This window comes from Bos mutus, chromosome 16 (genome assembly GCF_027580195.1).
Source record: "Bos mutus isolate GX-2022 chromosome 16, NWIPB_WYAK_1.1, whole genome shotgun sequence".
NCBI classification, from domain to species: domain Eukaryota; kingdom Metazoa; phylum Chordata; class Mammalia; order Artiodactyla; family Bovidae; genus Bos; species Bos mutus.
The window spans coordinates 44,132,391-44,156,979 of NC_091632.1; the positions used below are offsets into that span (position 1 = coordinate 44,132,391).

Below are 24,589 nucleotides of genomic sequence, written 5' to 3' on the forward strand. Positions count from 1 at the left end.
GTCACATGACCTACTCACGTGGCCCCCCAGCGCAGCTGGGGTTGGAGCGCGGGCAGAGGGCAGTCGGCGGGGCGGGGCCGGCAAGTTTGCTTCCCGAGTTCGGAGACCAGGAGCCCCCGCGGTTGTGGCGCAGGTGCTGTCCGGCTGGGTCGCGATGGAGCTGCCAGCCGTGAACCTGAAGGTGGCGATGGGCGGGGCGGGGGTGGCGCGGGGCGGGTCTCCCGGAGCGTGTTGGGTATTTGCGCTTTTAAAGTAGGATTTTAGAGGTGAAAGGACCGAGAGTCTGGGGAAAGTGGAGTGGTGGGGAGAAAGAGAAGCAACAGAGGCCAGGTGGAAGGAGGTGGGGAGATAGACCATACCAGGGAGACTGATCCAGAAGGCCGGCAGGAAAGACCGAGAGGGAGCTGGAGGAGGGAAGCGGCCGTCTCTTCCCGGAGTCAGACCGGTTCTGCTGGGAGCGCTGAGCCCCTGAGGCTCGCTTTGGCCTGCGCGCCCAGAATTTCTCTGGAGAAAGGGGAAGGCGTGTCGGGGAGGGACCCACGGAGAGCCCGAGGCTGGACTTGGAGGCAGGACACTTCCCCTCCACCGAGAGAGGGGTAAAGTTTTCACCTGGACCCCCAACACTGCCCTTACCGCCTCTTTTGTTGGGAAGATCAAGTTAAGGAAATCAGATGATCCCAGACAGATGGTTTTTCAGAGTTGATAGATTCAACGTCTTTATTTCTTAAGCAACACAGACACCAATAGAATTTACTCAAAAGCAGAAAGCCCCAACTTTGCACATTTAGGAAAACACTGTAGCTCGCTGGGGTGTCTTCATTTCCTGAGCTGTAAGAATGCCAAAGGCTGTTCTTTTTCTCCCCGCCCTCCCCCAGCCCAGTGCTTCTTGGCCGGGTTTGCCACTGAGAGGCTGAAGCCTTTAGCTTTGGTCTAGCTAAGCTAAGTTGCTTCAGTCGTGTCCGACTCTTTGCGACCCTATGGACTGTAGCCCACCAGGCTTCTCTGTCCATGGGATTTTCCAGGCAAGAATACTGGAATGGGTTGCCGTGGCCTCCTCCAGGGGATCTTCCTGTTCCAGGGATTGAACCTGCGTCTCCTGTGGCTCCTGCATTGCGGACAGATTCTTTACCAGTGAGGCACTGGGGAAAGGTGTTAACCTTGGACCAGACCTGCCATCTGTGGCCTGGGTACAGTTTCCTTTGAGACTGTATGCAGGAGTACCCTCTTACTCACCCTTGACAAAGCATTATGTACCCATGGTGTCTGGTACTAAAGTAATGTAAGAGATAGATGACTACAGAACAATACATCATCCATATTTGGATTATTAGATACGGTCTGTGCTGTGACTTCACGTGGGCACATTTCCTTAATATTGAACACTTGCTTCAGCAGACCTCTCTGAGGCTTCCAGTCAACCGCTGCAGGGGGAAAGATGGCTGTGACAAGGGAATGGGCTTGAATTGAAGGTTTAGCAGGGAAGAAATTTACACGAGGGCAATTGAGGTTCGTTGGTATCAACATTCACTCTGTTCCAGGCTGTGTGCGGTTGATGCCAACTACCTTTGCTCTGATTAGAGATTTGCCTGAAATAATTATTAAGGGGGAAGGAGGAAAGGGACAGAGGGGCAGGAACTGACAAGGGAGTGAGCCCTCATTCTTGGGGCGTCTGTGGTGTGCCAGGTTATTAAATCGCATCAACCTTCTGAGATTTTTGTAGTTGAGCCAACTTCAGCTCAGACCAGATAGGTAACTTGTCAAGGCCCCACAGAGATTAAGTGACAGTCAGAATTTGAACCCATCAGGGTCAAACTTCAAAGCTGTGTCCTTTCCTGGCCACCATTAGGGCCGACTTCTGCTTTGACAGTTAATGCCCAGTGGGAGGGCTTAGTCTGTTTGTGGCCTTTTTTTTTTTTTTTTTGAGAAACTTTATGGGCCTCACAGGCCACACGTGACCACAGATGTGAGCTTTGCTGGCTTTCAGTGCCCACAGTGAAACCGCTGGTCCTTTCTTTGACTTGAGAAATAAAACACCATATCTCCAAGGGTCTTAGCTGCTACCAATCAGAGACAAGTAAGTGCCGAGAGGTCGTGAACAGCTAGGGTTGCCAGGTAACATTGAGGACATCCAGTTGAGTTTGAATTTAAGATCAACAATGAATAAATTTTTTAATCTAAGTATGAAAAGTGAAAGTCATTCAGTCATGTCCAACTCTTTGTGACCCCAGGGACTCTACAGTCCATGGAATTCTCCAGGCCAGAATACTGGAGTGAGTAGCCTTTGCCTTCTGCAGTGGATCTTCCCAACCCAGGGATTGAACCCAGATCTCCCACATTGCAGGTGGATTCTTTACAACTGAGCCACCAGGGAAGCCCCAGAATACTGGAGTGGGTATCCTGTCCCTTCTCCAGTGGATCTTATATCCCAGGCAATATTTGGAACAGTCTAGAAAATTATTCATTATCTGAAATTAAAGATTAACTGGGGGTTCTGTTTTTGTTGTTGTCTTTTCTGGCCTCCCACAGGAGTCTAAGTGGGATATTCTGAGATCAGAACCCCTTGGGAGCTCAGAAAATGCCCAACCCCCCTGACCCTGCACTTACCCGTGCCCTCCTTTCACACATTCCTGGGGCATTGGCTCAGTGCCTGCTTGTGCCCAGCCCACCCACAGTAGGCAGTGGTGCCAGGTGAATAGAAGCAGCTGCCCCGGGCCCTCCAGGTAGTTCCTAACCCAACGCCACACATGAGGCAAGTCCTGAGCTGAAGCAACGTCATTGTGAGAGTTTAGAAAGTTCTAGACTTGGGTTCATGAGGGCTTGTGAGAAAAGGCCCTTGGGAGGAGGGTGCAAGGGGGTAGTATAGCACGAGGGTTAAGAATTCCAGAACCTGACTGCACAATAGTCATGGATGGCCTTGTCTCAGGGCTTCCCAGGTGGCTTAGTGGTAAAGAACGCACCTGTGATGCAGGAGACATGGGTTCAGTCCCTGGGTGGAGAAGATCCCCTGGAGTAGGAAACGGCAACCCACTCCAGTATTGCTTGTCCATGGACAGAGGAACCTGGCATATTACAGTCCATGGGGTCACAAAGAGTTGGACACGACTGAAGCAACTGAGCACATGCATAGCCATGTCCCGGAGGCTGACTACCTAGGAGGCAGTGTGTTGAATGTTTCACACACCCCTCCACCTCTACATAGCCACACAACACCCCCATGGAGCATTATTGTCCTCACTTTAGAAGAGCAAGCGGCAGTTGTGAGAGCTCAGGTGATGGCCTGGAGTCACACAGCCCTAAGTCATGGAGCTGGGGTCTGATCCACATACTTGGCTCTAGCAGCCACACGGTCAACCACTGCCTGCCTCTGCCTCCCCTCTCTGGCAGCCCTGACTACCGCCCCCTGGGCTCAGCCCTTGGGGCTCCTTGGGGATCTTGCTGCCTCATTCAATAGGCCACTGAATGTTTGCACAGGACTAAGAAATATATTCTGGGTTTTTTGTTTATTTTTTGTTTTGGCCACACCACATGGCTAGTGGGATCTTAGTTCCTCGACCATGGATTGAACCTGCCCCCTTGGCAGTGAAAGCACAGAGTCCTAACCACTGCCCCTAACAGGAAGTTCCCAGGAAAAATATATTCTGTATATTAATCTGTATGGAGGGGGATTCCCTGGTGGTCCAGGGGTTTGGACTGCGTGGTTTCACAGCTTGGGGCCCAGGTACAATCCCTGGTCAGGGAACTAAGATCCTGCAAGCCTATATGGTATGGGCAAAGAAAAAAAACATTCTTTATGGTGACCTCAAGTCTGTCGATCACCTGGCTAGGCAGTCCCAGCCCCACTGCCATGAGGCCTTCAGTGACAAATGAAGGGTCTGAATCCTGGTCCAAGGACCCCTCGGTTTCCCCTTAGCCTTCCTTCCTCCTGGTCAGACATACTCATTCCCATCCACTCTTCCCTTGCTCTTCCAGATCCTAGCACTGTAGTACAGTGGGTAGAGCACAGGCTTTGGGGCCAATCAGATCTCCCTCCAAGGCCAGGCTTTGCTGCTTACCAGCTGTGTGACCTGAAGCAGGTTTCTTAACCTCTCTGAATATCAGTTTCTTCACAATAAAAAGAGCATAAAAATAGCCCCTACCTTCTAGGATGCTAAGAGGAGGATCCAGTGGTCCAGGAGGTGATGTAGCTTCACAGTTTTGTTGTTTTTTTATTTTATCTTTATTGTATGTGTTTATTTTTGGCTGTACTGTGTCTTTGTTGCTGTGCAGGTTTTCTCTAGTTGCAATCAGCGGGGCCCAGTCTGTAGTTGCGGAGCATGGGCTTCTCGTGGCAGTGGCTTCTCTTGTTGCAGAGCACGGGCTCTAGGGCACACAGGCTTCAGTAGTTGAAGCACATGGGCTCAGTAGTTGTGGCCCATGAGCTCGGTTGCCCTGCAGCATGTGGGATCTTTCTGGATCAAGGATCGAACCAGTGTCTCCTACATCGGCAGGCGGATTCTTTACCACTGAGCCACCAGGGAAGCCCACATCATGTTTTTATTAGCAGAAAAACTCAGACCCAAGCGACTGATTCTGTGATTTGCATCTGGGCTCTCTTGTCATACATAACTGTTTGGGCCAATGAATCTCTCACAGCCTCAGTGTCTTCATAAGTGAAACATAAGGGTTAAAACTCTACCCCAGACAGTCACAAGGATGACATGGGCCAAGTGTTCAGGGCAGTGTAGATATGCGGCAGGTACATCTGCATCAGTAGCAGGGGTTGCTGTAGGTGACATGGTTTCAGGATGACTGTCTGCAGAGGTTGTGGTTGTTGTTGTTCAGTCGCTCAGTCATGTCCAACTCTCTGTGACCCCATGGACTGTAGCCCACCAGACTCCTCTCTCCATGGGATTCTCCAGGCAAGAATACTGGGGCGGGTTGCCACTTCCTTCTCCAGGGGATCTTCCTGACCCAGGGATTGAACTCAGATCTCCTGCATTGGCAGGCGGATTCTTTACCACTGAGCCCCCAGGGAGGTGCTTACAGTTATTTCATGGAAACATCCAGTGACTGACTGTCAGATGCCTGTCTCTTTCTGGTTGAGGCGCCCCTTTGGGACACGAGGGTGATAGATGCTGCCTTCATGTCACCAGGGAGGAACCCAGGGCTCCAACACAAAAGGAGGTGGCTCCTGGACCAGAACTCAGGTCTCCTACCCCTAGTCCAGCATCTTACAAGCCCCTGCTGCCATGGCCGGTCTCTCTCTCCCTTGGTCTTCTGACGCATTGAACACTGGCTGGGAAAGGGCCAGGCAGCCTGCCAGGCCAGGCGCTACATGAAGAGTCCAGGAGCTCAAGTCTCTCTCCTCTTGCCCAGCCGGGAGCAGTCAGGCCTCCGGGGCACATGCTGGGCACATGCACCCCTCTCTCCCCCATCTCTGTGGCCGTATCTGAGACTCCCCAGTATTCTCTTGGTAACCAGAAACTTCCCCCAGAGCCAGCAGACAGTTCTTTTGTGCTGAGATAAGGGCTGTGGGAGAGGGCAGGGCTGGTTTGGCTGGGTTCCTTTTTCTTTTTTAATTTCTATTGAAATGTGTTGTTGTTTAATCGCTAAGTCATGTCTCTTTGTGAGCCCATGGACGGCAGCACACCAGGCTCCCCTGTCCTTCGCTGTCTCCTAGAATTTGTTAAGATTCATGCCCATTGAGTCAGTGATGCTATTTAGCCATCTCATCCTCTGCCACCCTCTTCTCCTTTTGTCTTCAATGTTTCCCAGCATCAGGGCCTTTTCCAATGAGTAGACTCTTCACCTGGCCAAAGTATTGTAGCTTCAGCTTCAGCATCAGTCCTCCCAGTGAATATTCAGGGTTGATTTCCTTTAGGATTGACTGGTATGATCTCCTTGCAGTCCAAGGGACTCTCAAGAGTCTTCTCTAATACCACAATGCAAAAAGCTTCAATTCTTCAGCACTCAGCTTTCTTTATGGTCCAATTCTCACATCCATACGTGACTACTAGAAAAACCATAGCTTTGACTATACGGACCTTTGGTGGCAAAAAGATGTCTCTGCTTTTTAATACACTGTCTAGGTTGGTCATAGCTTTCGTCCCAAGGAACAAGTGTCTTTTAGTTTCATGGCTGCAGTTATTGAGTATGGTTGATTTACAATGTTGTGTTAGTGTCAGGTGTACAGAAGAGTGAATCAGTTAAACATATACCTGTATTCACTCTTTTTTAGATTCTCGGCTAGGTTTTTTGTTGGAGCTTTCCTGCACATTCGACCCCTCTGGGCCCGAGTGGGTGTGCCCTCCCATTACAAAGATGGGGAAACTAGCCGACGAGGCTGTCTTCATGGGTTTATTTTCCCACGGCTGAAGAGACGTACTCCACTGGTGCTAAGTTCCCTAAATATTGAGCAAACAAAAGTGATGTTGCACCGAGGGGAGGTGTGTCTGCTAAAGGCCCACAGGATTTCCAGGTCATACTGTTTTCTTCTCCAAAGAGAGGGCCTAGTTTGGGGGCTTAGCCAGGTGCTCACTCCATATTACAGGCTTTTCCAGCTCCAGGAAGTACTTTATCCCACAGATTATAGAATGGTTTCCTCACAGGCTTTCCTGCGTGTCGCTGCCTTTCCTTTTCTGGGATCCACAGGCCAGGCCTGGAAAATCACATGGATGGAGGAGCCTGGTAGGCTGCAGTCCGTGGGGTCGCTAAGAGTCGGACACGACTGAGCGACTTCACTTTCACTTTTCACTTTCATGCATTGGAGAAGGAAATGGCAACCCACTCCGGTGTTCTTGCCTGGAGAATCCCAGGGACGGGGGAGCCTGGTAGCTGTGAGCAAGGAGTTAACCAGGGACGGGGGAGCCTGGTAGGCTGCCGTCTATGGGGTCGCACAGAGTCGGACACGACTGAAGCGACTTAGCAGCAGCAGGCCAGGAGCATCCGTTTATTAAAGACCTGCTGTGTGCACAGTCTAGAGGTGGGAACCAGAGCATTTGGGAATGAAGACTGTTTCTGAGATAGAAGTTGAGGGAGGGAAGGACTCACTGTTGATGTTGGGGAGTGGAGAAGTGATATATATGACTGACTCCTTCCTTGGTTTCTTGTCTTAGTTAAAAACCCAACACCGGGACCACCTGGCTGGCCACGTGTGGCAGGTCCCTTCCGCTCTGTGGGCAGGACTTCCTGTCAGAGAGGACCCTGTTTTGCTCTCAAGATAAAGATCAGAATTCTCTCCCACACCTCCCAGGCTCAGCCCTGCCCCCACCCCAGCTTCCTGTCCCTCCTCTACTCTCCTCTTCCACTCCAGCCACATGGGCCTCTTTTCAGTCTCCAGAAGGTTCCATGCTACCTTCCGTCACAGAGCCTTTGCAGGTGCTGTCCCTTTGGCTCGAAATGCTCTTCTTTCCCCCTCTGTCCCTGGTTAACTCCTTGCTCACCCACTTCATCTCCCCTGAAACATCATCCTTCAGAGAAGCCTCCAGTGCTCCCCTCCTCTGATCCAGAATGAGGGTCCTTTTCTTCGCCATTACTTCCTTCTCAACAGACTGTCTGTTCGGACCCCATACTCCTTAGGTAATTTTTTGGTTAGCAGGTGTTCCCCCCCACCCCACCCGGACTGCCAGGTGTCAGTTCTGGAAGGGCAGCCTAAGACTGCATCTGCCCGACTTACCTTTGAATCTGCAGGGTGGAGGCCAAGCAGGTGTCAGCGATGCCAACTTAATCTGTAAATGATTAAGTAACCTGGCACAGTTTGATCACCCTTCTTCAGTCCCTGCAGCATCCTGGATGGCTCAAGTGGTAAAGAATCCACCTGCAATGCAGGAGTCATAGGAGGCATGGGTTTGATCCCTGGGTTGGGAAGACCCTCTGGTGGAGGACATGATAACCCACTCTGGTATTCTTGCCTAGACAATCCCGTGGACAGAGGAGCCTGGCAGGCTACAGTTCATGGGATCTCAAGGAGTCGGACATGACCGAGCACACATGCACTCATTCTTCCATGTGCTTAGTCAGTCGTGTCTGACTCTTTGCAACCCCATGGACTGTAGCCCACCAGGCTTCTCTGTCAGTGGGATTCTCCAGGTAAGAATACTGGCATGGGTTGCCATGCTCTCCTCCAGGGGACTGTCCCAACCCAGGGATGGAACCCAGGTCTCCCACATTGCAGGCAGATTCTTTACCATCTGAACGACAAGGGAAGCCCAAGAATACTGGAGTGGATATAGTTCAGTTGAATCGCTCAGCCGTGTCCAACTCTTTGTGACCCCATGGACTACAGCACACCAGGCTTCCCTGTCCATCACCAACTCCCAGAGCTTGCTCAAATTCATGTACATTGAGTCGGTAATGCCATCCAACCATCTCATCCTCTGTTGTCCCCTTCTCCTCCTGCCCTCAATCTTTCCCAGCATCAGGGTCTTCTCTAATGAGTCAGCTCTTCGCATAAGATGGCCAAAATATTGGAGCTTCAGTTTCAGCTTGGGCTTCCCTGGTCACTCAGCTGGTAAAGAATCTGCCTGCAATGCGGGAGACCTGAGTTCCATCCCTGGGTTAGGAAGATCACTGGGAAGGGAACAGCTACCCACTCCAGTATTCTGGCCTGGAGAATTCCATGGATTGTATAGTCCATGGGGTCACAAAAAGTTGGAAATGACTGAGCAACTTTGATTTTCACTTTCTTTCAGCTTCAGCACCAATCCTTCCAATGAATATTCAGAACTGATTTCTTTTAGGATTGAATAGTTTGATCTTGCAGTCCAAGGGACTCTCAAGAGTCTTTTCCAACGCCACAGTTCAAAAGCATCAGTTCTCTGGTGCTCAACTTTATTCATGGTGCAACTCTGACATCCATACATGACTACCGGAGAAGCCATAGCTTTGACTATATGGACCTTTGTCCAAAAATGTAACGTCTCTGCTTTTTTACATGCTGTCTAGGTTTGTCATAGATTTTCTTCCAAGGAGCAAGTGTCTTTTAATTTCATGGCTGCAGTCACCATCTACAGTGATTTTGGAGCCCAAGAAAATAAACTCTGTCACTGTTTCCATTGTTTCCCCATCTATTTGCTATGAAGTGATGGGACTGGATGCCATGATCTTTGTTTTTTGGATGTTGAGTTTTAAGCCAGAGTTTTCACTCTCCTCTTTCACCTTAATTGCTTTCTGCCATAAGGGTGGTATCATCTGCATATCTGAGGTTATTGATATTTCTTTCCGAATTCTTGATTCTAGCTTGTGCTTCTTCCAGCCCGGCATTTCACATGAAGTACTCTGCATATAAGTTAAATAAACAGGGTGACGATTTACAACCTGGACATACTCCTTTCCCAATTTGGAACCAGTAAATTGTTCCATGTTCGGTTCTAACTGTTGCTTCTTGACCTGCATACAGATTTCTCAGGAGGCAAATAAGGTTGTCTGGTATGCCCATCTTTAAGAATTTTCCAGTTTGTTGTGGTCCACACAGTCAAAGGCTTAAGTGTAGTCAATGAAGCAGAAGTAGATGTTTTTCTGGAATTCTCTTGCTTTTTCTATGATCCAACAGATGTTGGCAGCTTGATCTCTGGTTCCTCTCCCTTTTCTAAATCCATTTTGAAGATCTGGAAGTTCTCAGTTCACATACTGTTGAAGCCTAGCTTGGAGAATTTTGAGCATTACTTTGCTAGTGTGTGAGATGAGTGCAATTGTGCAATAGTTTGAACATTATTTGGCACTGCCTTTCTTTGGGATTGGAATGAAAACTGACCTTTTCCAGTCCTGTGGCCATTGCTGAGTTTTCCACATTTGCTGGCATATTGAGTGCAGCACTTTCACAGCATCATCTTTTAGGATTTGAAGTAGCTCAGCTTGAATTCCATCACCTCCACTAGTTTTGTTTATAGTGACGCTTCCTAAGGCCCACTTGACTGCACACTCCAGGATGTCTGGCTCTAGGTGAGTGATCACACCATCGTGGTTTTCTGGGTCATTATGATCTTTTTTGTGTAGTTCTTTTATGTATTCTTGTCACCTCTTCTTAATATCTTCTGCTTCTGTTAGATCCATACCATTTCTGTCTTTTATTATGCCTATCTTTGCATGAAATATTTCCTTGGTATCTCTAGTTTTCTTGAAGAGATCTCTAGTCTTTCCCATTCTATTGTACTCCGCTGTTTCTTTGCACTGGAATGGGTAGCCTATCCCTTTTCCTGGAGATCTTCCCAACCCAGGAATTGAACTGGGGTCTCCTGCATTGCAGGCAGATTCTTTACCAACTGAACTACCAGGGAAATCCACTCACTCCTCAGTCCCTGGGGAAAACCTCAGAAGACTAGTTCTACTCTGCCTCGGTTTCCGCATCTTTGTAATAGGAGGGCACATCCACTCAGGCCCTGGGTGGAACAACACCTGGCTAAGTTGGGATTGAATCCTGGCTCTGCTCTGTGACCTGGAGCAGATTACTTACCGTTGAGCCTTGGTTTTCTCAACTGTAAAACGGGGGAAATTGTGCTTCAGAGGATTGTAAGGATGAAATGCGTTCACAGGCAGAAAAATCTTATCTTGGTGCCTGACACATAGGAAGCACTCATTAATAAAGGTAGATAGTGACCAAAATTCCTTCCAGAGCTAGCCTTCTGTCATATTGTTCTTGTTCGGTTGCTGAGTTGTGTCCAGCTCTTTGCAACCCCATGGACTGCAGCACGCCAGGTTTCCCTGTCCTTCACCAACCCCTGGAGTTTGCTCAAACTCATGTCCATTAAGTCGGTGATGCCATCCAACCATCTCACCCTTTGTCTTTTCCTCCTGACTTCAGTCTTTCCCAGCATCAGGGTCTTTTCTAAGGAGCTCTTCACATCATGTGGCCAAAGTATTGGAGCTTCAGCTTCAGCATCAATCCTTCCAGTGAATATTCAGGATTGATTCCCTTTAAGATTGACTAATTTTATCTCCTTGCAGTTCAAGGGACTCTCAAGAGTCTTCTCCAACACCACAGTTCAAAAGCATCAATTCTTCAGCACTCAGCCTTATTTATGGTCCAACTCTCAGTCATGTAGGCTCAGCTTTTTTGGTGTCTTGAGACCTCTGTACAGTCAGGTGTGTTGGTCCTTAAAGAGCCATTCTCCTAGTCCTTTGTAGCTGGAAGAGGAGTTCTTTAGGGGTTGGGCACCACAGTCTGGACTTGGTTCACTTAACCTGAGCACTGGGGGCAAGTTGGGGTATCCTGGCCATCTGCCCCAGATGTCATCTGCCCCCCACCCCGTGTGGAAAACATCCATGTGTGTCCAAGCCCAAAGAGCTTCTCTCTCTAGCACAAAGGTTAGGAGCCCTAGTTTTGGAGTCAGACTTCCCATTTAATTACAGTTTTGCCATCAGTGGAGTCATGATCAACTTAATTTACCTCTGAGCCTGGTTTTCTTGACTGTAAAATGGGAATGATTCTAGTATCTGCTTCAGAAGCTCAGAGAAGGTCATGTGAGACATTGGGCCCAGGCCTGGCACGTTGCAGATGTGCAATAAATAATAACTCTTTTTTTTTTTTTTGTCTGTACTGGGTCTTCATTGCTGCGTGCAGGCTTTCTCTACTTGTGGTGAGCTGGGGATACTCTCTAGTTGCCACACTCAGCCTTCTTCTTGCTGTGGCTTCTCTTGCTGCACAGGCTCTAGGTTTGAGGCTCAGTAGCTGTAGCACGCAGCACCTAGTTGCCTCATGGCATGTGGGATCTTCCCAGACCAGAGATCGAACCCGTGTCCACTACATTAGCAGGTGGATTCTTAACCACTGGACCACCAAGGAAGTCCAATAGTGATTCTTCTAGAAATGCAGCCAGAGTTCCTTGCTGCAGGTGGCATCCTCTCCTTAACACCCCCCACCCCCTTGAGCACAAGACTAGAAACCTGGGCCTTTCACTGCAGTCCTTGCTGTGCCACCCTTGCTCTCTGGGCCCAGCATGCCGCCGCTGCCTCAGGCTCTTGGCATCCTTGAACCCTTGGTGCCTGGAGCAAACTCCCTTAAAGGTCCTTGTCCACCACTGGACCCTACTCTGCCGTCTCGCCACCACCCCCGACCTCAGCCCCATCCTGGCCCTACCCCTCCTCAGGGCTCTGGGTGTTGTGTCCTTGCCTATGCTTCTGGGACACCTGAACACCCTGGAACACCCCACTCTCCCTCCCCTGTGCCTGGCTGGTCCCCAAGTCCCCTTTAGCACCAGCTCCGAGTTTCCCGCTTCTTCTCCCTGCCTTCCCCATAGCATCCATCTGCTTCTTCCTTCCTTCTTCTCTTTCTTTTTAAAAAATATTTATTTGGGACTTCCCTGGTGGTGCAGTGGTTTAAGAATCCACCTGGCAATGCAAGGGACGTGTGTTCGATCCCTGATCCAGGAAGTAAGACCCCACATGCTGAGTGAGCCACTAAGCCCTCGCGCCGCAACTAGAGAGCCTGCATAACACAATGAAGATCCCACGTGCTGCAGGTAAGACCCGACGTAGCTAAAGAAACAAATGAATAAATATTTACTGACAGAGATCTTTAGTTGCAGCATATGGGATCTAGTTCCCCTCATCAGGGATGAAACCCTGGACCCCCTGCATTGGGAGCACAGAGTTTTAGCCACTGGACCACTGGGAAAGTCTAATACTATATTCTTTACTTGCTTTGCAATCAGGACTCTCTTGATTTCTGGGAATAGAGACCAGTTCCAGTAAAGAGGACTGTCTCTGAAGGACATATGTGTCATTAAAAAGGGTGGGACAGTGCACGGACTCTTAGTATAAATCCTAACATGTTACCTTCCTGCAGAAAAGCTCCTGGTGACTTCTTCAGCGCCCTTGAGATGAAGTCCATGCTCCTTGCCGAGGTCCTCCAGGCCCACCTTTCCCCTCTGGTCTCCTGCCCCCGGGCTGCTCTCCCATTCCTTGGATGCACTGGGCATCTGCTCAGCCCCACACGGCACCCCAGCTCCAGTGTACTGAAATCAGCTTCATTTGAGCCCCTTCCAGCCATCGAGGCCTCCTCTGGTTTCAGAAGAGATTCCCAGGTTCCCCAAAGGAGCCTCCAGCTTTAGAAACAGGAAGGGGTGTGGGTGTCAGCTGCCCCAAGGGACCGGGGAGGGGTGACCTGGCAGTGTCCTCTGGCCTGACCTGTGCTCTTCCTCCTTTTCTGCCACTGTTGGGGGCCACTCTCTTGCTGGTGTTTGAGCAGACATCCTGAAGCCCTCTTAGGTCCTAGGCAGGGGCTTCTGGTGTTTTTTGGTTCCAGAAGCTTTGCTGCCCATTCATCCTACCACCATGGTGGTCACAGTCGCAGTTCTCTTCTTTACCTCATCCCCTCTTTTTTTTGTGCCACAGGCAATCCTCCTGGTTCACTGGCTGCTGACAACCTGGTGAGTGAGTGTGGGTGTCCGGTTCTGTGTCCCCCTGGTCTCCCGAGATCTGGGTCCACATGTCTCTCTGGGGTCTTGTCCACGTGTATCCTGGGTCCTGTCCACATGTATTCCTGGGGTCTTGTCCATGTCTCCCGACCCGTTCCAAGACTAAATAGCTCATCTGTCAAGATCATCATTAGCAAGCTCCTGTGTCCCAAGGATGTTGGAGGGGCAGGTGGTACACAGAGGCCTTTGCCATCACTGACCCTAGGAGCTTCTAGCCCTCATCCTCAGGAAGACAGCAGCCCAGGGGGCAGTACTGACAGCTCAGACCTTTCTCCAGACACTACCTAAGCCCTTTGGGGCTTGGCATCCCTCTGGTTCCTCCACTAGGGCCTTTGCATCTGGGGCTGTAAGGTGCTGAAGCCTAGGGGCTGGCCTCTCATACCTTGCTGGGGTGGATGTCTGGTGGAGCTCTGTGTGTCTGTGACCTTGGGTGAGCCACTCAAACCCCCTGAGTCATTTTCTCACCTATAATGTGAGAGTATTACTGACCTTCCCACTTATCCTCTTAAGTCATCTAAAGGTGAAAACACAATTTCTGAAACCATAATAATTGGTGACATTTATTGAGGGTGCCTTCTGGAGGTTAACTCAGCAGCTCAGCAAGTAGACACATGATGAATCTGAGTACGAGGGTGAGGTCACTCACTTAGGCGTGGACCCTCACTCATTTCATACCCCCTGCCCAGAGACAGTAGACTCAGGATTTAGACTGACCCTGGTCATGTCCTTAGCCCTGCCGTGTTCTAGCTGGGTCACCTTCATCAAGTAACTCCACTTCTCAGTACCTTGGTTTCCATCTGTAAAATGGGTGCAAGGATGCACGGCCCTCAGGAGCTGTGAGGAAGAAGCATGGCCTTGCTCTGCTCACCAGACACTGCCCAGGCCTACACAAGGGAGGCCCGGGGACCGCAGGGTGATTTTCATCATTACCTTCTGCTTTATCTGCTTTATCTGTTGAGTTTCTGGGGAGATTTTTCTGCCCGACCAAGACTGGAAACCATTGAGCTCACGTGTGCATTTTGCAGACGTGGAAGTGCAGTGTACGTGTTCGTGGGTATGAATAACAGGAGCAGTGATCATCATGGTTAATGGCCTTGGAGAGCAGAGTGAAAATCCAGATTTCTCAGGCACACTCCCCAAGACTCTGAGTTAATGAGTCCAGGCTGGGGCCCCAGCACTTGCTTTCTCAAAACCAAAAAATGAGATGACTGATTTCCAAGTAAGCCCCATGGTGCTCTGCACTTAACTGCTTTGCACATGTTTCCCATATGGTATACTTCAGGGAATGTCATTTATATTTATGAAGCACCCCACTCTGTGCTTGGGCCGTCCAGGTGGGTAAGAGCATGGCCTCTTGAGCCAGACTGCCTGGATTTAAATCTCAGCTCTGCCACTTAGCAGCTGTGTGACCTTGGGCAAGTTCCTTGACCTCTCTGGGCCTCAGTCTCCTCATCTGTAAAATGAAGATGACCGTAGTGCCTCTTTACAAGGATTGTTAACGCATATGCACATAAATGAACCCATTTAAAGCACTCGTAACTGTGCCAGATACTAGTAAGGGGTCTGGGTTAACTATTCTTTTCTTTGAATGGACAAACAGTTTAGTTAGTAGCGATGCCCTGCAAGATAAGAGAGTGGGCATTGTGTTAGAAGGTGGTCCTTACAGTGGGGCAGTCAGGGAAAGAGTCTCAGAGTTAACATATGAGCTGAGGCTAAAATGACAAGAACGGACCAAGTGTTCAGGTAGAGGGAACGGCAAGGCAATGGATGGGAGCCATAGGCTGGGCTGTGTCATCAGACCCCACAGGGCCCTGTAGACCATGATCAAGGGTCTGAATTTTATTCCAAGAAAGTGTTGGAGGACTTTTAGCAGAGAAATGACACCCCCTGATTTACCTTACTGGTTGCTGTTTATGGAGGAGTTAATAAGTGTCTCTAGTGGTGAAGAATTTGCCTGCCAGTGCAGGAACGTAGAGACACAGGTTTGATCCCTGGGTCTGGAAGATCCCCTGGAGGAGGGCATGGCAACCCGCTCCACTATTCTTGCCTGGAGAATCCCATGGACAGAGGACGCTGGCAGGCTACAGTCCATGGGGTCGCAAAGAGTCGGAAACGACAGAAGTGACTTAGTATGCATGCAAGCGCATTTATGGAATGACCAGGATGGGGCAGGAGTGGAAGTTAGGGGAACAATGGGGAGAGGCTACAGCGAAATGCTCAGTCCTAGTAGGAGAAGATGGTGGTTTGGGCCTGGATGGATATGGCCAGATTCCGGATCCATTTGGGAAGCAGAGCCGATGGGATGTGCTGACATTTTTGGCACATGGGTGTGAAGTAGGGGAATGGAGAGGGGAACGAGGCCGACTGTGGCCTCTACTCATGGGGGCCCTGAGACAGCGCCCCAGGAGGTGACCTGTAGGAGGGGTGGGCACCTAGAGGGCACCTCCTGACTTGACTCAGGTGCCTCCTCCCGCAGGGGCTGCATCGTGTTCCAGGGCCCCTATGCCTGGACCAACTTCCCCATCCTGGCCTTGGGCGTGTGGGCCATGGCGCAGCGGGACTCTGTTGACGCCATAAGTATGGTAAGCTGGGGGAGCAGCCAGGGAACCGGCTTCAGGGTGGTTGTAGGCCCAGCTCCGTCTTCCCCTTTCCCTGTCCTGTCTTCTCTGCCTTCTTTTTTCCCCATTTTCCATTTTTTAGAGTCCAGGCTCCCAGCCCACATGTATCTTCACTAGCCTGGCCTGCTGCTCTGCCTGCCTGGCTCAGAGAGTCTCCTCATTGTTTTCCCAAAAGGGGCATGGGGTGGACTCCCACCAGTGCCCCATGAGATTGGCCATTCCTGGAGGGCAGTAGGGCATACGCCAGTAACCCTCCTTGAGGGCCCCCCTAATAGGGAGGGCCTCCCATGAAGAGGGAGCTCAACCACTTTGTGAGGTCAGAGTGGACACAGTCTGGCTAAACTGTCCTACCAGGAGCCCTCGGACACCCGCTCAGACCCCGTGGCTGTGAGCACCAGCACTGGCCTCTCAGGATGGTTAGAGATGGATGTCTTCGGTGGTGGAGATGGAACCAGTGAATTCCAAGGGACCTTCTATCTTAGAGGTTCTGAGCCCACGTCTTGTGCCTCATCATGGCCTCAAGGATGAGAAGAGTTGGGGGAGAGGACTCTGTCAGAGCCTGCAGGCTGGGTCCCAATAGGGACCCCATCCCTGCTCTCAGCCCTGCAGTCCTGTCAGGCATCTAGTCTGCAGAGTCCCACCTGCTGTCTTGGTCTGTCTTCCAGCAAAGCCCAAGGACACAGTAGGGCACAAATGGAGCTTCCAGTCTGGTATATATGGTGGGGGGATGGGGTGGCAGGGCAGCAGCACGCTCACCACCCTAATGACACTGTGGTCACCCCTCGGCCCTGTGCCTGGCTGTCTTGCAGTTTCTGGGTGGCTTGGTGGCTACCATCTTCCTGGATGTGATCTACATTGGCATCTTCTACCCGAGGTCCAACCTCTCGGACACAGTGCGCTTCAGTGCAGGCATGGCCATCCTCAACCTGATCCTCAAGCCGATCTCCTGCTTCTTCGTCTACCACATGTACCGGGAGCGTGGGGGTGAGCTCCTGGTCCACGTTGGTGAGGCCACCACCTCCAGCCAGCTCCCCAGTTCCCCTCCCACCAGCCCCGGTGCTGGCACTGCTGTCTCCTCTCCTCTCCTCGGTCTCTGCCTTGCCCGCCCCCCAGCCCCTGTCCCAGGGAGCCAACCTTGCCCCCTGAGACAGGGATTCAAGGTGCAGGGTGGGGCCTGGTATGGGCTCTGGGCACTAGGCTGAAAGGTATGCAAGTTTCTGGTCTCCTAGAGGAACCCAGGGGTCCCCTGGCCATCCCTGCCTGGCTATGGTGCCATGTCCTTCTCTCAGCTTAAACATGGGTGCGACTGGGGGCCTGATCCCATAGGCACCTGCAGGGCCAGCTTTCCCTCTCAGCTCCCTCTAGCCCCATCGCTGGAACCCCCTTTCCTGCCACCTAGGGGTCTGGGCAACCAGGGGAGAGCCAGTGCTGGCCTGGGTCCTGGGGGCCCCAGCCAAAGCCAGCCCTGAGCTGGACCCCTGCTTGTTGCAGCCCTTCCCCAGCCCCCTGTGACACTGTTCTCATGTCCTTTTTGAGAGAAGTGGGGAGACCTGTGGTCTTCTGCCTTTCACTCTTGAGAAAAGTGGCCTGAGACCTGCTGGGGGAGCAGCTGGGTTGAGGACGGGAATGGCCCAGGGCTGCCCACCCTTGGCAAACCACCAGGCTGCCCGGACCTGCCCCGGGGTAGGGAGGAGCCAGCACTGTCCCTCCATTAGACAGATGAGGAGACAGAGGCCTGGGGTGCTGGGGGCTTGTTCAGGAGCACAGGACAGATGTAGGGAGTGAGGATGGGAGTGAAGGGTATGGCACCCAGAAGCCAACAGCCTGCCTGGCACCATCTGGGCTCTGCAGCTGCGCCAGCCCGGGGGCCTTCTGGAGGCTGTACAACGATGTCCACTGTCCGGGAGAGGAGCTGGAGGGGAGCCCGTGGGTCCGGGGCTGGGCATCCCTCGGCCAGATTCCTGAGCACACGCTCCCAGGGAAGCACCGAGGCACAGTGGCTGAGCCCTGTCTTTAGCACCGTGCTGCATCAGTTGGAATCCTAGTGTCCTCTGCTTCAAGCTTTATAATCTCAAGCAAGGCAGTTTATCTTTTTAACACTCGGTTTCCTCATCTGTAAAGTAGGGACAAAAAAATACCCTGCTCTATAGGGTTACAGGAGGACTGAATAAGTGATACATGCTAAAGGCTTGGTGCCTGGGGCTGCTGCCACTGTCTGTCCTGGGTACCTGTATGCCCAGCTCTGGCTTTTCTTGTTGGGGTGGGATTGGTGGTGGGGAGTAGGGGGACCTTGGTTTGGCCTCGTGGAATTTCCTAAGTCTTAACCCTTCATTTTTTTCTTTCTCTCCAACCCCCCAGGTTTCCTTGGGCCCTCAGAGGAGCGCAGTTCCTACCAGCCAATCGACTCCTCAGAGGTGCCTGCCGACCCTGAGAGCAAGGCTCACGTGACCCGGGGATACTGAAGCCCAGCCCAGGGGCCAGTCTGACAAACTGTGGAGCCGGCAGAGAGGAGGCCTCATCACCTTCTTTGTGCCTTGGACATCATCCTAGGGGGTGCTCCTGATCGCCCCCTGCTTTCTCAGAACTAACTTGTGTCCTCCAGTTCCCCATCTCAGGGATTGCCTGAGTCACGTGCCCTAAAAGGCCCAGAGCGCCTGTGCACATCTGTCCCCAATTCCTCGAGCCCTCTCCTCCCTTCCGGGTAGCCCACTGGTCTCAGGCTGGGAACTCTGGTTGCTTTTGTCCCCTCCACCCTTAGCTGCTCCGTGCAGGCCCCAGGCCGAGCCATGCCCGAGCCTGGCAAGATCAGGCCTCTAGGGGCCAGTGGTGCCCCCCCACCTCAGCCTCTCCTGAGGTTGGCCATGCCCTCCCGCAGGAGCTCTGAGAGCCTTGGGTCCTGCTCACTGCCAGGAGCACAGGGGTAAGGACCCCTGGCTTCTCACTACCTGGTCGCTTGGTGCCTGAGGACCCCAGGGCTGGAGGCAGGAGGGGTCTGCAGCCCCTCAGACCCCCATCAACCTCCAGCTGCAGGCCACAGCATTAAAGGGAATTCTGCAGCCAAGTGTGTTTTGAGCTGTGTTTCCTCTCCTCTCAGAGCTGGGGCCTGGACTTGCCATTCCCAGGAAGATTTCTGCTGTGAATCTCCAGGGTGCCAGGGCTTAGGTGCTTGTTTCCTTGTGACAGGAGGAAACGGGGGCTTGTGACCAGCTGGGCCTGCCGGGTGCTCAGCTCTGGCCTAGCCGAGGCCGCAGGAGAGGGGGCACTGTCCAGTGTGTCAATAGGCATCCATGTCTCTGAATTAAGTGACAGGTATTGGTTTGAATCCTGCTCTGCCACTGACTGTGTGCCCTTGGGCATCTCAACCTTTGGAGCCCGTGTCTGCTGGAAGAGGGCTAATAACCTGCCCAGAGAGAAAGAGACGACGCAGGCGAAATGTACAGTGCCTGACCCTCGGGAGGGCTTCCTAAATAACAGCAAGGTTTTTGGTGGGGCTGCTCCCTAAGGCCATGCTGATGTTGGTCAGTAGTCCAGGGCTGGCCTCCCCTGGCAGACCTGGTATCTTGGACTCAGAGCAAACTGGGACCACTGTTCAGAAGCTCCAGGGGTTTCGTGGCCAAGACCCTACCCCACCCTTACTGGGATGGGTATTGACCACTGGGCTCCAGGCATCTGGGCTTTGTCAGGCCATCCTGGCTTGCTTGTCCCTGGCACAGAGAGGTTAAGGCTAGGTGCACAGCCCCCACCGCCCCATTCTTCCGTATCCATCCATCCAAAGAGGCTGAGTGCCTGCCAGTGCTGGGCATGGGCCTGGGGCTACAGGGGTGAACTCAGGTCCTGCCCTCAGGGTAACAGACACTGGGAGTCCTCTGTCAGGAGGCCTAAGCCCTGAAAAAAGGAACATGGGCCTCTGAAGAAGGGACCCAGGAATGCAGAGCAGCTGCAGCTGCAGCAAACCAGAAACAGTCTTTTAGTCAGATGAAGGCAGACAAATAAGCCGTGGTTCATTCATTCTAAGGAATACTGTTCAGCAGTTCAGATGAATAAACCAGACATTTCTATCAATGGAGGTCCCCCCAAACATCGGTTGCAGAGTGGCACGTGCAATATGAGAGCATTAGTGTGAATTTTAAAAGCTCATAGAAATACTTTGTATTGTTCATGGGTGTGTATGTAGTTAAGGCATAAAAGCGTTGACTAGAAGGACCTGTCTCAAGTTCATGATTGTGGCCTTGGGTAGGAGAGAGGCTCCAATTCTCTCCCCTACCCTGCCACCCCGCCCTCTAAAAAATTTTTTTTGGCTGCACTGGGTCTTCATTGCTGTACACAGATTTCCTCCAGTTGCAAAGTGGAGGTTACTCTAGTTGCAGTGCGTGAGCTTCTCGTTGTAGTGGCCTCTCTGATTGCAGGGCACAGGCTCCAGGTACGTGGGCTGCAGCAGTTCTGAAGTGGTGTGCTAGGTACACTACTTTCAGTGGTGCATGGGCTTAGTTGCAGCATGTGGAGTCTTCTGGGACCAGGGGTCAAACCTGTGTCTCCTCCACTGGCAGGCGGATTCCTAACCACTGTACCACCAGGGAGGTCCCCAGTTCTCTTTTTTATACCAGTTCCTGGCACATGGGAGGCTGGCAGTATATGTGCTCCTTGAACATATCAGGAGGCCACCATGGCTGCAAATGAGGACAGGAAGAAGGAATGAGGTCAGGGAGGCAGCGGGGGCCAGATGATGCAGAGTCAGAAGGTCATTTCAAGAACTTTGAATGAGACGGGAGCTGCTGGAGGGCTTTGGGCAGAGTTGGGCATGGTCTGATTTATAGTCTAGAAGGACAGTGTTGGACAGAGAGGTGGGGGTGGTGACAAAGAGCACCAGGCATGAGCTATATCAATCTAGGGGAGTTCTTCAGGTACTTCTGCCTGATAGGGATAGAACAGGTCAGGAATAGGTCGGAAAGATCCCTTAGAGAGGGAAATGGCAACCCACTCCAGTATTCTTGCCTGGGAAATCTCATGGACAGAGAAGCCTGGTGAGCTACAGTCCATAGGATCACAAAATAGTCGGACATGACAGCATAACAACAGGTAGCTGTAGAAGTTCTAGTAGGGCACTGTAGATACGGAAACCTAGGAAACGTTGGAAGACCACTGTAAGTTAATGATCACTCAAGAAAGCTATTGGAAGGTAGTGGAATTGTAGCCTTGCTAAACTATAAAGTCATAAATAAAGGCACAAGATATTCCCCAGGCCATTGTGTGTGCATGTGGTAAGTCGCTTCAGGTGTGTCTGACTCTTTGGGACCCCATCAACTATAACCCACCAGGCTCCTCTGTCCATGGGATTCTCCAGGCAAGAATACTAGAGTGGGTTGCCGTGCCCCTCCAGGGATCTTCCCTGACCCAGGGGTTGAACCCACATCTTTTATTTCTCCTGCATTGGCAGGCAGGTTCTTTACCACTAGCATCACCTGGGAAGCCCCAAGGCCATTAGGTGAAAGAAAAATGTCACCTCTTTTCTTTTGATATAATAATCCTAAGAGATCAAGAAGAGATGGCAAGAATACATAGAACTGTACAAAAAAAGTCTTAATGACCTGGATAACCATGATGGTGTGGTCACTCGCCTAGAGCCAGACATCCTAGAGTATGAAGTCAAATGGGCCTTATGAAGCATCACTATGAACAAAGCTATTGGAAGTGATGGAATTCCAGCTGAGCTATTTAAAATCCTAAAAGATGATGCTGTGAAAGTGCTACACTCAATATGCCAGCAAATTTGGAAAACTCAGCAATGGCCACAGAACTGCAAAAGGTCAGTTTTCATTCCAATCCCAAAGAAGGGCAATGCTAAAGAATGCTCCAACTACCACACAATTGCACTCATCTCACATGCTAGCAAGTGCTCAAAATCCTTCAAGCTAGGCTTCAACAGTATGTGAACTGAAAACTTCCAGATGTTCAAAATGGATTTAGAAAAGGGAGAGGAACCAGAGATCAAGTTGCCAACATCTGTTGGATCACAGAAAAAGCAAGAGAATTTCAGCAAAACATCTGTTTCGTTGACTACGCTAAAGCCTTTGACTGTGTGGATCAAAACAAACTGGAAAATTCTTCAAGAGATGGGAATATCAAGCCACCTGACTCCTGCAAAACCTGTATGCAGGTCAAGAAGCAACAGCTAAACCTAGACAGCTTATTAAAAAGCAGAGACCACTTTGCCACCAAAGGTCTGTATAGTCAAAGCTATGATTTTTCCAGCAGTCATGTACAGAAGTGAGAGTTGGACCATAAAGAGGGCTGAGTGCCTAAGAATTGATGCTTTCAAACTGTGGTTAAGAAGACTCTTGAGAGTCCCTTGGACAGCAAGGAGATTAAACCAGTCAATCCTGAAGGAAATAAACCCTGAATATTAATAAGGACTGATGCTGAAGCTCCAATACTTTGGCCACCTGATGCAAAGACCTGACTCATTGGAAAAGACTGATACTGGGAAAGATTGAAGGCAGGAGGAGAAGGGGATGACAGAGGATGAGATGGTTAGATAGCATCACAGACTCAATGGACTTGAATTTGAACAAACTCCAGGAAATAGTGAAAGCCAGGGAAGTCTGGCCTGCTGCAGTCAATGAGGTCAAAAAGAGTCAGACACAACAACTGAACAAAAAGAACAATCCCTAGTTTGACCTCAGGTCAGACACTCTCCTGACTGATAGGAAGGAGAAGCTCATGATGTAAGCCTCACATCTTCTGGAAGAAGGTCATCTTTTCCCTTCCCCTTTTCCTTTGACAATAAAATTGTAGTCTACTTAATCCTGGGGCAGAGTTCTGCCCCAGAACTCTGGGGCAGAGATGGCCCTCCTGCATCTCTTACAAGCATCCTATGTTAATAAATCTGCTTCTTGCCTATCACTTTGTCTCTTGCTGAATTCCTTCTGTGCTGAGAGACAAAGAACCTGAGCTTCATTAAGTCCTGAAACCAGGTGTGTGATCTTAGTTGGATGACTCTGGGTTTTGGCTGGGTTCAAGTCCCAATCTGAGGTGAATGGTTTCATGCCCACGGCAACTTGGTATTGGAGGCACCAAGGAAAACACCAGGCACTCAAGCACTGATGGACAGTGCTGGACTCATGCTGAGAAGAAGATGCATGATCAGCATCAGTAGTGGTCATCACTTTGCCAATAAAGGTCTGTATAGTCAAAGCTATGGTTTTTCCAGTAGTCATGTATGAATGTGAAAGTTGGACCATGAAGAAGACTGAGCACCAAAGAATTGATGCTTTTGAACTGCAGTGCTGGAGAAGACTCTTGAGAGTCACATGTCCAAGTTAATCCTAAAAGAAATCAGCTCTGAATATTCATTGGAAGGACTGATGCTGAAGCTGAAGCTCCAATACTTTGGTCACCTGATGTGAAGAGATGGCTCATTGGAAAAGACCTTGATGCTGGGAAAGGCTGGAGGAGAATGGGACGACAGAGGACAAGATGGTTGGATAGCATCACCAACTCAATGAACATGAATTTGAGCAAACTTCAGGAGATAGTGGAGGACAGAGGAGCCTGACATGCTGCAGTCCATAGGGTCCCAAAGAGTCCGACACGACTGAGTGACTGAACAACAACAAGTGGTGTGGGTCCCCTGGGACCAGCAGGTCTCTCCCGGCAGCTGATGGGCAGTTTGCTTGCTGGGCACTCTCATGTCACAGTGGAAGCATCTTATCCCCTCTTGGAGGAGGACAGATAGAGCAGTGGCGTTGGCTGGGTGCCATATGACAGACATGTTTAAATGGAACAGAAGAGCACACACTGGCCTGAAAGAGGGTAAGATATTCCCACACCAGGTGATGAGCTTGGCAAGGCTGTATGGGCTCTCCATCTCTCAGTGAGGAAGTGTCCCAGGCCAAGAAGTGTGGAAAGGCCATACCGCAGAGATTACCTCTCCCAACCTGGAAGCTCTGGGGTCTGTTCTAAAGGCAGAGCAGCAGGTTTCACTCATGGACTGGATACAGGAGAAAAAGAGAAAAGAGGATATCAACATGGCAAATTCTGGGGTTTAATCAGCTGGAGCTACCACTCACCAGGAGGAGGCAGGGAGGCCAGGTTCCGGGCAACGATGCCTAAAACTCGGCCCCTGTGCACCTGGGCCAAACTGAATCTCAGAGACAGAGTTTTGGGTGAAGTAGAAAAGAATAGGTTTATTGCTTTGCCAGTCAAAGGGGGACACATAGTTTTATGGGGCAGGAGTCTGCTGTATCCCCCTTTGCCTGCAAGGCAATAAGGCTGTTCTCTTCTATTTCACCCAAACCTCTCTCCTAGATTCGAGTAGGCCTTGGTGCCCAGAAGCCAACTTTTCGGCATCAACAAGGCCACGAGCTCAGTCTCCAGTGGATCATGCTTGAGGTAATGGGGCTTTCTAGCCAAACATTCTCACTACTGTGGTCTTTCTACTTTTTTTTTTTTTGAGCACCTTGCAACTCATGTGATCTTAGTTCCCCAACTAGGGGTCAAACCACAGGCCCACAGCAGTGAAAGAGCTGAGTCTTAAGCACTGGATCCCACCCCTTCCCCACCCAGGGAATTCCCACTTATTGT

The 24,589-nt window shown here is 50.9% G+C and overlaps 1 protein-coding gene across 2 annotated transcripts; it reads left to right on the plus strand.

The window, feature by feature from the left end:
* The first annotated feature begins 57 nt into the window (after positions 1 to 57).
* AGTRAP (angiotensin II receptor associated protein) lies at positions 58 to 21,248 on the plus strand. Of its 2 annotated transcripts, none has more exons than XM_014483748.2 (5): positions 58 to 181; positions 13,309 to 13,343; positions 15,868 to 15,973; positions 16,819 to 17,014; positions 18,368 to 21,248. In XM_014483748.2, exons 1-5 carry the CDS (start codon positions 155 to 157, stop codon positions 18,469 to 18,471), a joined length of 468 nt encoding a protein of 155 aa, XP_014339234.1. In that variant the 5' UTR covers positions 58 to 154; the 3' UTR covers positions 18,472 to 21,248. The 2 variants fall into 2 exon arrangements, with proteins under 2 accessions (XP_014339234.1, XP_005889248.1); XM_005889186.3 differs by having other exon boundaries at positions 16,819 to 16,993.
* The last annotated feature ends 3,341 nt before the right edge of the window (positions 21,249 to 24,589 follow it).

Excerpts from the sequence above, each read along its gene's own strand:
- AGTRAP (XM_014483748.2), top strand. The coding sequence starts at position 155 with ATGGAGCTGCCAGCCGTGAACCTGAAG. Across the intron at positions 182-13,308 it reads TGCCAGCCGTGAACCTGAAG|GCAATCCTCCTGGTTCACTG; the intron begins GTGGCGATGGGC and ends TTTGTGCCACAG. Across the intron at positions 15,974-16,818 it reads CTGTTGACGCCATAAGTATG|TTTCTGGGTGGCTTGGTGGC; the intron begins GTAAGCTGGGGG and ends GCTGTCTTGCAG.